The sequence below is a fragment of the Typopeltis vanoorti genome, chromosome 12, assembly GCF_054136105.1.
Source record: "Typopeltis vanoorti isolate ZY-2024b chromosome 12, IOZ_Tvanoo_1.0, whole genome shotgun sequence".
NCBI lineage: Eukaryota > Metazoa > Arthropoda > Arachnida > Uropygi > Thelyphonidae > Typopeltis > Typopeltis vanoorti.
Window position 1 is genome coordinate 98,765,818 of NC_143560.1, and position 12,628 is coordinate 98,778,445.

The 12,628-nt window shown below is 34.7% G+C and overlaps 1 protein-coding gene across 5 annotated transcripts in view; it reads right to left on the reverse strand.

The window, feature by feature from the left end:
* Positions 1 to 12,628, reverse strand: part of LOC150101049 (phosphatase and actin regulator 2-like) — a 305,287-nt gene that overhangs the window by 130,146 nt on the left and 162,513 nt on the right. For 4 of the 5 annotated variants that reach the window (XM_090401166.1, XM_090401167.1, XM_090401164.1 and 1 more), the window contains one exon: positions 6,825 to 7,022. The exons of the other annotated variant lie outside the window; for it this stretch is intronic. In XM_090401166.1, coding sequence (XP_090257292.1) covers positions 6,825 to 7,022 — 198 coding nt within the window. The remainder of the gene's footprint in view (positions 1 to 6,824; positions 7,023 to 12,628) is intronic. 5 annotated transcript variants of the gene reach the window in all.

Here is a 12,628-nt window from a genome sequence, read left to right on the forward strand (position 1 = left end):
GTCCTGAAAATATTTCAGGCGCAAACTTTATTTGCTTACACTTGGATAAAGGATTAAACCAAATATATAATTGGTAGCATAGCCAAGTGAAAAAACTTCCATCCTGGTAAAAAGCCAGTTCGACAAATTTACGTAGAATAAGATAGGAATTAGCTAAAACACCAAACCAGTATACAAAATTGTTCAAACCAGTTTTACATTATGGATCTGAGAGTTCAATTAGAAACAAGCACTAAAGATTAGAGACCACAGATATGAGAGTTCTTAGAAAAATTAGGACATGATCAGGTGGCAACAATACAGAATCATTAAAAATGAATACATTAGGAAGGAAGTTGACATTGTTTGCATTCGAGAATGTGTGAGCATGGTTAATCTAAGGTGGTATGGTCACTTAAATAGAATGGGTGAAGCGAGGTTAGAAAAACATGCGTTTAAAACTAAGATGGCAAGAAAAAGACCCAGAGGAAGACCAAGGTCTAGGCAGATTGATTCAGTGAGAAGTGCCTTAGAAGAATGAAATGTTATAATAATATTACAGTGCTGACAATTAATAGACTAATTTGGAAAAAAATTGTTGATAGGAGATTAGTAGTAATAATGTAAACTTAATCATGTAGGGCTGTCATAGCAGTCTCAACACCCCTTGGGTACATATCAGAAATTGATAAATAATAATAATCAACTTAGATCAGTTATGACAAACTTAGAGGGAAATTACAGTGCTGGGAAATAGTGAAAAGGGTGTTTAAAGAAAGAAGTATCAGGCTGGTATGCCCAGTGCCAAAGGAAATAAATCAGGTGGGAGATAATGGATAAGAAGAATCTATGTAAAATGTGAATAACAAACTTCCAAATGTAAAAGCAAGCCATAGCAGTGGCCAGTATGGTAAGGAAGACAAATGATCAGATGTAATTATCCCAGAAGGACAAAAGATGTCCCAAAGAGTTCTTTTGCTATGTAGCAAGCAAAAGGAAGAATGATTATGATAGGATAACTAAAGATGGTAAGGAAAGTGATAGAGAAACGGTTTAAGACAAGCCAAAGTCGAGGAGTTCTAAAAACTTGTCCAGAGCAGTCTTGTACAAACATCCATATGCACAGTAGAATTCAAACCTACGACCAGGGAGTTGTAGAGCAGGTATGCCATCCACTTAGCCAAACAGGATAGCAATGCAGAACTGAATTACTCCACATATCATCCAAGAAGAGAATGCAACAACTGATATGCCAGGGATCAATATGAAAATAGAGGCATATGAACTGCAGTTATACAGGATATTAAAAAAATCTTAGCACAAATACAGCTGATAACAGAGAGTGACCCCTGGCAAAAATCCCCCCCCCTCCAAACATTTCAGCTAATAAAGTGATGACAAAACCATAACATATTTGGGCCCTGTGGCCACCAACTTCCAGTAATTTGTACTAGCTTCTCCCTATCTCAGAAGAACTCAACCTCACATCAAGGTCTGGCATAGAGGCCTTCTTATTACCAAGCTACCAATCCAATGGTCTGCTTTTTATTATTTCATGGAATCTGAGTACACATTGAGAGAGCCCCTTTAAACTACACTTTATAATCTGTATTACACTATCTATTACCTAGTATCTTTGCCTAATAATTGCACATGTTGTCTAGAACATGTCTGTTTGGGATGAAAAACTCTAAAAAAAAATCCTGCTACCTCTGTATACGATGGGCTAACTCCTTTCAACTGAAAATGCCTATATAAATGATATAATCACGTAATCACAAGAAAGATATTTATTTAACCAAATATTTCGGTCTGGAAATAGCAGACCATCGTCGGTGGTATTACAAGAACAGTTTAAAAAAAATATACAAGCTAGAATACTAACAATAGATCGTTGAAATTAGAACATGCCGCGTGATGTTATATCACTAAGTATGAAACGAAATATTTTGAAGTAGAAACATGATTGAATTTGCTATAAAAAAAAAAAAAAAAAAAAAAAAAAAAAAAAAAAAAAAAAAAAAAAAAAATTAATGAGTAATCTTGATTAGGCTTTCCCAGATTTTTGATATAGATATGCAGTCATTACGATTCAGGTTGGGATGATGGAGCAAGGCCTCCACGCTTTCCTTGAACAAACGTTCGAACCTATAACGGGATCTATGTAAGAGGCGAGTTTTGGACCAAAGGATGCTGTGGTCAGTTTCAATCCCGTGTTGAGCCAAACCAGACTTTTCAGGTTTATTGTGAAGAATGGATGATTGATGTTCTTGGATTCTTTTTTCAAGAGAACGTCCAGTCTGTCCAAAGTAAGAGAGATCACAGTTGCAAGGAATTTGATAAACTCCAGGAAGAGATAAAGTTGAGCGTTTGTCTTTAGGAGAAGGAAAATGAGAAGACAATTTGTTAATAGGAGAATACGTAGCTGTTAAATCATATTTCTTCAAAATTCTTGCGATAGGTTCTGAAATACCGGAGATATAAGGAATAGGTACTCGACGTATTGAATCTTTGTTGTTTTGTGGAGGATTATAAGATGTAAGAAGACGTTGAATACTTTTTTCAGAAAAGCCATTGAGTTTCATGTGTTGCTGGATAGTAGAAAGTTCTTTCTGTAGATAATCAAAAGTAGAACAATTAGTTTTGGCTCTTTTGATGAGACATTTTATAATTCCTGTTTTTTGACATGGATGATGGGCTGATTCTTTCAGAATATAACGACCTGTGAATGTTGGTTTCCTGTATACTGTAGTTGTAAGAATATTTGAAGATGATCGGATGAGGAGAACGTCTAAAAAAGATAACTGGTTGTTTTCTTCTAATTCCATAGTAAACTTTATGCGATGATGTAAGGAATTAATACTGTTTAAAAAGGAAGATAAAGTGTTTTTACTGTGAGGCCAAATAGCAAATATGTCATCTATATATCTTACCCAAAAAGATGGTAGAGGGAAACTAGATGTGAAGAGGACTTTTTCTAAATGTTCTAAATAAAAGTTGGCTAAAGCTGGAGAAAGAGGACTTCCCATGGCTGTTCCTTCTACTTGGCTATAAAATTTGTTTTGACATATGAAATAACCAGAATGTATAACGAAATCGAATAGTTTTATAATATCTTGAGGAAAGATGTCAGCAAGTAGTTTTAAAGTTTCCTTAAGAGGTACATTGGTGTATAAAGATTCTATATCAAAACTAACCATAAGATCTGTAGGTTGTAAGGAGACATCTTTTAATTTTTCTAAGAAATCTGAGGAGTTTTTTAAAAAAGAACTCGAGTTGCCAATGTAAGATTTCAGTAATTTAGCTAGATATTTGGCTATACGGTAAGTAGGAGAATCAATGCAATCTACTATTGGACGAAGAGGATAGTCAATCTTATGGATTTTTGGAAGGCCATAAAATCTAGGAGGTCTTGCAAAATGAGTTTTAAGTCTTTCAATTGTGTCTTTATCCAAACTGATGACTTCATCAAGGAGAGTTTCAGTTTGCATAGTTTCAGTTATCATGGCAGAGCTGTAATTCATAAAGTGAAGAGTTGCTTCTACTATCCAGCAACACATGAAACTCAATGGCTTTTCTGAAAAAAGTATTCAACGTCTTCTTACATCTTATAATCCTCCACAAAACAACAAAGATTCAATACGTCGAGTACCTATTCCTTATATCTCCGGTATTTCAGAACCTATCGCAAGAATTTTGAAGAAATATGATTTAACAGCTACGTATTCTCCTATTAACAAATTGTCTTCTCATTTTCCTTCTCCTAAAGACAAACGCTCAACTTTATCTCTTCCTGGAGTTTATCAAATTCCTTGCAACTGTGATCTCTCTTACTTTGGACAGACTGGACGTTCTCTTGAAAAAAGAATCCAAGAACATCAATCATCCATTCTTCACAATAAACCTGAAAAGTCTGGTTTGGCTCAACACGGGATTGAAACTGACCACAGCATCCTTTGGTCCAAAACTCGCCTCTTACATAGATCCCGTTATAGGTTCGAACGTTTGTTCAAGGAAAGCGTGGAGGCCTTGCTCCATCATCCCAACCTGAATCGTAATGACTGCATATCTATATCAAAAATCTGGGAAAGCCTAATCAAGATTACTCATTAATTTTTTTTTTTTTTTTTTTTTTTTTTTTTTTTTTTTTTTTTTTAATAGCAAATTCAATCATGTTTCTACTTCAAAATATTTCGTTTCATACTTAGTGATATAACATCACGCGGCATGTTCTAATTTCAACGATCTATTGTTAGTATTCTAGCTTGTATATTTTTTTTAAACTGTTCTTGTAATACCACCGACGATGGTCTGCTATTTCCAGACCGAAATATTTGGTTAAATAAATATCTTTCTTGTGATTACGTGATTATATCATTCAGTCTTATGTCGCAAGTATCCTTAAAACAACAAATGCCTATATAAAGACTCCTCTCATCATGACAAAAATCAATCTCAGATCTTTGTCAATTGAAGGATGCATATTGTTCTTCCAGCAGCAGTATTAAAAGCCTTCTACAAATTAACTGCCAGTTTCCTCCCTAGTTGTTCACTGTATATTACAGTTTCCTCTTTTAAGATTTCTCTGTCAATACAAGGTATCTATTCCTATGCTTTTCTTTCTATACATTCATGATGTTCTCTCTTAAATCCAAGCCCATAATTCTGCACATGATCATACACCCTATTCCACTTTTTCATTCAACATACTACAGCTGCTCTAATGATTCAAACTTCAACATCATAATTAATATCTTAAAACAATGATTCTCTTACCATTCTCCAGCAGAATGAAGATAATCTGGTTAACTTCAATACCAAAACTGTCCTATTTCTTATTAGAAAGATCTCTCTCTCACTTTTTATAATATTCTTATCTCCAGTCAGAAGTCTTTTCTTCAACTGGCTTACAACTCTAGCCTTTCCTTTGCTGTACAAAAACATTATTACATTCCTGGTTTCCTCAACCACTAAAAAACCTTTGTACCCTTCCATTCAGAACACTACTTCCTACCTGTACAACTCTTGATACTTATGAATCCCAATTCCACACAACTTTGGAATCTCATATTTGGGACAGTTTGCCAAAGATCTTTCCTAGGGATGTTCTCACCCGAGGAGAGAAATCCACATAAGGGATGACCCTTGTGCCTCACAGATTCCCTCTCATAATCTGTTTCTGATGTATACTTTTTTTTCTATAATATTTTCTGCTGTATACCTTTTCTCTCTTCATACAATACATTTTCCCATGAACTATGACCTCTAACTGATCAGAAGCAGATTTCTTCTCTCTCCCCAACCACTTCACGCTTACTTTTTTTTTCATATTTATTATTCTTATTAAGAGAGAGTATTTAGTAAGGTAAGGTTTCATCATTTTAATCTATAGTGAACTGAATGAAAAATTATGTTAATTACACTACACAACATTATAATTGTTAACTTATAAAATTGTTATGAATAACTTGATATTACTCATTAATCCTTTACATGACAGAAAATTTTTTTTTTCAAAATGGATACACACACACACATCAAAAATGTTATATTTGAATAAAATTTCATTCCATTACAAGAATAATTCTTTATGTAGTATCTTCTATTATATTATTCTTAGATTAATACATATTTAAAATGTGTCATTTATATATTCTCAAAAGTAGTTCGGTATCCACAAAATTAGTTAATATTTTGAGCCAGATATACAGATGCAAAGGTTAAAAAAAAGCACACAGAAAATACTAGAGATAACCAATGAAGTAAGAAAATTTTATGCTTCAAACAAGAAATTATAAAGCAGGCAATGCAAAAAGACAAAGTCCAGGGGTGATACAATAGTTAAGAAAAAAAATGGAAAAAAATAAGCACACTGACAGAAGGAATAACATATCACAGATTATACAATTCCAACAGATAACCCTAAAGAATACAATTCTGAATATCAACAGAATTATTCACAAGTGTATCCATTCTGGTCTAGAGGGAGTTGCATAGTTTCAGTTATCATGGCAGAGCTGTAATTCATAAAGTGAAGAGTTGCAGATTATTTAAAATTATGCCTAGCAAGATAGGATCATGAGGAAATGTATTGTGTTAATCAACTGCATGTGATCACCGACTTATTTGTCTTTTTGTAGACCAAAACTGAGTATGCATAACCTCTGTATGAGACTGACTAATTTAGCTTCAAATGAAAAAGCCTAAAAAATGTTTCTCATTTCTCCAATGGAATCAACCCAACAGTAAAGAATGCAATGATGAAGATCTAATGGACAAGTCAAGTTCACTGATGGACTACTTCTCATACCGAGATTGTTCATCATCACATCAAAAACCCTTAGTGCAGTTATCTCTTAATTGTGGGCAAGTCAATAATAGCAACATGATCTTTCTTGAAGAATTTATGATGATAGTCTTATAGGATAGAGCATTATCACTGTAAAAAAGCAAGGTTATAAGCACCTGGTTTAAAGAAAAATCCCATAATTAACTGGACCATACAAGTTGTAATGCAAAACCAAGAACACCTCTGGAAAAAGCTAGAATTCCAATCCAGAAAGGCCAAAACACTCCCCTTAGAATGCTACAATGGTGATTGCATTGAAGGAGAACTGGTATTTGATTCTAATTGTCTAGCGTCAATAAAGAAATTGAAAATGTTTCATAAAGCATTGCTGCTGTTATTCAAAAACCCAAGAGGTCTGAATAACACAGATTATTTTCTTTATTAAAAAATCACCAATTTTTAAACATCACTGTCCAAAATTACTTATGAGAATATCATATATATATATAATATTTATATACATTTCACTGTTGCTTAAGAAGCAAAATATAAATACCAGATTGGTGACAAAACCTTGTTTCTAATGCTGGTGATGGATTGGAAAACATAGGTGGTGGAGGAATAGGCCCAATTTCATTAACAGAGATAGGGGGCTCCGGTAGAGAAGACAAAATCATCATCTCTCCATCAGCAGAAGAAATCTCGTCAAGGTCAGGCAAATTTAGCACTGAAATATCTGGTATCACAGATGAAGCTGGAGATCAAAAATAAAACTGAGTATTTAGAATATAATGTTCATTAAGTATACTAGAAATTAAACAGTGAGATCATACTGCCAAAATTTTGGAAGATATAAATGATATGAAACAATAAATGCAAATATAAGATACGACTTCATCTGATCAACTGGAGTTTATCACACAATACATGTATATATATATATGCATATTATTATTTTTAAAAAAAAATTGCAATTTTAACACACCAATGATCATATTTCCAAGGGTTTTCTGCCATGACTGATGAAATTCCAAAAAGCATCAAACAACCATTTCAGCAATTAAAACTCATAATAAAGGACATAAAATCACAGTGATACTGTGAATGAGCAAGACAGAACGTATAAGATTAATCTTAGAAAGGAATTTTACATAGGTACATGGAATGTCCGGGGTTTACAGATGGGTACTCTTGAGATTGTCTGTAAAGAGATGGATTGACATCTTGGGAATTACAGAGACCAGATGGAATGGAGAAGGTCACTTCAAAAGACAGGATGGTAAGCTAGTTATTTACTCAGGTGGTGACTCAAAACATCATGGGGTAGCTGTGATACTGAAGACAGGTCAGGCAAGAAGACTTCTTGGTTATAACCCCATTAATGATAGGATACTCTCCATTAGACTTAAGGCTCAGACTACCACTGTATCAATTGTGGTAGTTTATGCACTCCACACAGATAGGCCTGAAAAAGAGAGTGAAGAATTCTATGAAAACTTACAAACTGTTTTGGACTGCCTACCAAGGAGAGACATACTGTACATCTTAGGAGACTTAAATGCAAAAGTGGGAAAGAGTATGAGAGTCAGGCCGGAGTGTGGCATGTTTGGTCTGGGTGAACGTAACACCCATGGTGAAAGACTGTTGGAATTTGCCTGTGCTAATAGATTAGTTATTACCAATACCTGCTTCCAGAAACATCCACGACAGACCTATACTTGGACATCTAACATTGATAGGTCAAGGCACCAGATTGATTACATCCTGGCTCTCCAGCGGTGGATGGACAAGCATCTCTGATGTGCATACCTGTCCTGGAGCAGATTGTGGTATAGACCATCAGCTGGTAAGAGCCAAAGTAAGACTAAGACTCCGAAAACTTCCAGGTCAGGCACATTCCACTAGATTAGATGTTAGAGTAATTCCTAGTGGATTCACAGAAGAAACATCAACTTGGCTGGATGATTTTTTGGAGACCAATGAGGAAATCTCACCAGAAATGCTTTGAGAAGGAGTCAAGATGATAATACAGGATACAGCGAAGACGTATCTTGGCCCAATAAGAAAACCAAGAGACCCATGGATATCAGATTCAACATGGAAACTAATCAAAAGAAGGCGGTTGGAAAAACAAAGACACAGGGACCGAAGAATACAAGAGATTACATAGAGAAATCAGAAGAGCCATCAAGCAGGACAAGGAAAAGTTCTATACTAATAAATGTGAAGAAATAGAGTTCCAGATGAGAAGGCATAATTATAAAAGGATGTTTTATTTAGTTTGTGACTTAAAGCACAAGTTCAAGCCTAAATTGAATGTCAAAGACAGGAATGGATCATTACTAACAGAAGAGTTGGAAATCAAACAGATGGAAAGAATACTGTGAGGAACTGTACAGCAGAGTGGATAAAGAAAATGTGGAGTCCTCCCACCAAGAAAATTTTGATTTGGAACCTCCTCCTCTTAGGCATGAAGTTGAAAGAGCAGTTAAGCAGCTCAACAGCAATAAGGCCCCAGGTGCAGATGAAATCCCAGTAGAGTTAATTAAGGCCACAGGAGATGGAGAGATAAGAATGGTTCATAGATTGATTACAAGGCTATGGGAGACAGGATCATGGCCTAGAGACTGGAAGAAGTCAGTTTTCATACCACTACACAAGAAAGGTGATAAGAAGGCATGCAAGAATTATAGAACTATTAGTTTGATATCTCATGCAAGCAAAATTTTATTAAAGATCATGCTAAATAGGACTGAGGCCAAAGTTGAGGCAGAGATGCCCGAGGAACAAGCCGGTTTTAGAAAAGGTAGGAGCACCAGAGATCAGATCCTTTGCCTTAGATCATAGAAAAATATAAAGAATTCAGACTCCCTCTGGTAATGTGTTTCTTAGACTACTCTAAAGCTTTTGACTGTGTTGAGCATGTGAAACTGTGGGAAGTAATGAAAAGAATGGGTTTTCCTCAACACACTATCAGGTTGATAGCCAACTTGTATAAGGAGCAAGAAGCCACAGTAAGAACAGGCGTTGGATTGACTGACTGGCTTCAAGTTGGAAAAGGAGTTAGACAAGGATCTTTACTTTCTCCTCACTTGTTTAGTATATATGCAGAGGACATCATGCGTGAAACATTGGATGAGCTCAGGACAGGAATTACGATAGGAGGTAGATTGATCAGTAATCTGAGGTATGCTGATGATACAGTACTCCTTTGTAATGACATGGAAGAACTAGGACTAATTCTTGACAAAGTTAACAAGATCAGTAATAACAGAGGACTTCAACTCAATTCTAGGAAGACAAAGATCATGGTTCTCAAAGGAAAAACAAACAGAGAAGCTCTTGAGAAACAAGTGTATCTTAATGGAGAAAGAATTGAGGAAGTCAGCAAGTTTGAGTACCTGGGATCCATTATTAATGTGAAGAATTGCTGTTCAGAAGATGTCAGAAAAAGGTTAGGAATGGCTAAAATAACAGTCAGAGACCTGTCTAAAATCTGGAAGGATGGATCTATCTCCATGGGAACAAAGTTGAGGATTTTAGATGCAGTTGTTTTTCCAACAGCGACTTATGGATGCGAGACTTGGAACCTAAAGAAGTCAGATAAGAAACGGATATCTGCTTTTGAGATGTGGTGTTACAGAAGGCTGTTGAGGATATATACTGAAAGGCATACAAATGAATGGGTGTTAGAAAAGATTAGTAGAACTTTAAGGCTCCTTAAGGATATTGACAGAAGAAAGCTAAAATATTTTGGACACATAGAAAGGATGGAAGGAGGACTTCTCAAAACAGTAATAGAATGTAAAGTTCCTGGAAAAAGAGGCAGGGGTAGACCATCAATGAGATGGATGGATGGCATGTGTGGAGTGACTGATCTTCAGAGAGTTGAGGCTGCCAGAAAAGCAAACAACAGGACTACATGGCGAGGCCTGGTGTGGAACATCATCGAGCATCGGAGTGACCATATGGCATCTGTAGATGCCCAGTGAACATAGAGAGAGATAATAAAGGACAACACTTTCAATAGAGACCAAGCCTTTCAAGTACAGCAATGTGAAATCAAACGGAAAGTGCAAGTCAAAGTCATGATAGAAAATGATATAATCGAACTTGCAACTGTATTATTGGTAGAATTTTCAGTTGTCTTGTGGTATTCATACATTACAGCAAGTGTCAGTGAGATAGAATAACATGAAAGTAATTTTAATAGAAAAGTTAAGATTAAATTTGTATAGTTAATATTCTATATTAACTATACAAATTCTATAATAGTTAATAAGCTAATTTGTTTAAACTAATTTATACAATTCTGTTCTATTAGGACAAAGATGTATTGTCGGCTTTAATAATTAGGATGCTTATTCTTTCCCAAATTGGAATAGTTATTATAAAAATCAAAGCAATCAATGTTATTACTGAAAATTTATAAAAAAAGAAGCTGATGAGAATTAAAATCCATCAAAATATTATGCATTGGGATAAACAAGACAGTCGTTTCGATGCAAGGCATTACATATGAACAATTCATTTCCTTTGTTATACATACACGAATATTCAATACAAAGCCTCCCAATTTCTAATGTTTTTTTTTTTTTTTGGAGGGAGGAGGGTAAATCTCAGCATGGATGAAGTCTGCATGGATAATTATCCATGCGGGTTAATTTATCCAATATAATCCCTTAAATCCTATTAGCTAATGGATTAATTGCAAGAGATGTGGCTGATGTTCATGACCAGCTGGATAACATGCATTTTAGTGTTCAATTTGATGTTAATTTATTTTGCTTTTGCATCTTTTCATATTCTGAATGAAAAAAGAAAAAAAAAGTTAAGCAACTTATTTAAATTAAGGGGATATTTAATCCCACATTATTTCAAAGCCGAATAAGAAACTCTAAGATAGAAATCAAAGAGTTTCATGCCGAATATAGCAAGCCATAAAAGTTCGGCAAGTCCAAGCATAAGCAAACACCTGGGTAGTACAATACTGGGCAACTCGTAGCAAAGGTGGATAAAGCTAGGATCGCAATTCTTAGTATTAGCCCTAATGTAAAACACTTTTATAGCTTGCTATATTTGGCATGAAACTCTTTGATTTCTATCTCAGAGTTTCTTATTCGGCTTTGAAATAATGTGGGATTAAATATCCCCTTTATTTAAATAATTTTTACATCTACAAAGTGAAGCCGTTTGGCTCTTTATTTCATTAACAAGGAACATTCTTTGCAGGCTATATATACAGTGCAATGCCAATTATCAAAAACTAGGGAGTAATAGTATTTTTAGATAACTGATTTTTATTGTTTCTTTGTGGAACAGTGATTTAGAGAATAAAAGAATTCAATTTTTCAAGAATTACAAGCCTGGCATTCATTTATAAAATGTATATAAAATAATATTTTTACCAATATACAATGATTAAAAATTATATAAATATATATACAATATCAATTTATAAAATATGATCAGGAAGTAGTGATCACACTAAGCTGTTCACAGTAATTATCAGATAATGAAAGTAAAAAAAAAAAAATTTCCATTGTGATAAATGTATCGGGCTGTATATATATCTGAATAATTAACCATATAAAAATGAACAAATGAAAGCAGAGGAGAAATCGCTCTCATATCTAACTTCTAGATTTTGGAAGGTAAGCCTTAATTTAATTAGACAAACTGACACGAATGATTTTTTTTGCAGATTTAAATATATAAAAACTCAGGTACAGTAGAACTTCTGAGTTCTAGATGTCTAGGTTGCAACTTGGAATTTACTTGAGCAAAACAAAAGTAAATTTATTTTTCAAAACTGTCATACCCAATCCCTATTTCCTCCTTCCCCTCAAAAGCTCTCTTTTTGTATCAATACTGATGGAGACTATACACCCTCTGTCCAAAAAGAAACAGAACTTTTCGAAAATAGAAGAAACTAGTGGAGCCACCTGTTGTATTTTTTTTGTTATCGAAAGCAGCAACCTTCATTAGTGTTGTGTCAACTGTTTATGACATTTGTTTCATTAGAAGCCAAGTTATAGTGCCAAGAGTGACAGTGTGTTTTGACGAACGATTGGTCATCACGATATTCATCCCATACACGAAGAATTCTTGCTATCAATTGCTTCAAAACTTAGAGACAAAACTCACCATTGACCGTTTGGCCAGGTGAAACAAATTGTTTGTGGATAAAGCCCTTGGAATCATAGAAACAAATCAGCATAGTCTTTACTTTTGACTTCTTCAAGAGATTTTTTTTGGATGCCCCTCTTCTGGTGGTCTCCGCTCAGCACTCTGGCGCTTTGTTTTGGGCTCATATTAAAAACACCACATTTCATCACCAGTAACGATCGTTTCAAGGAA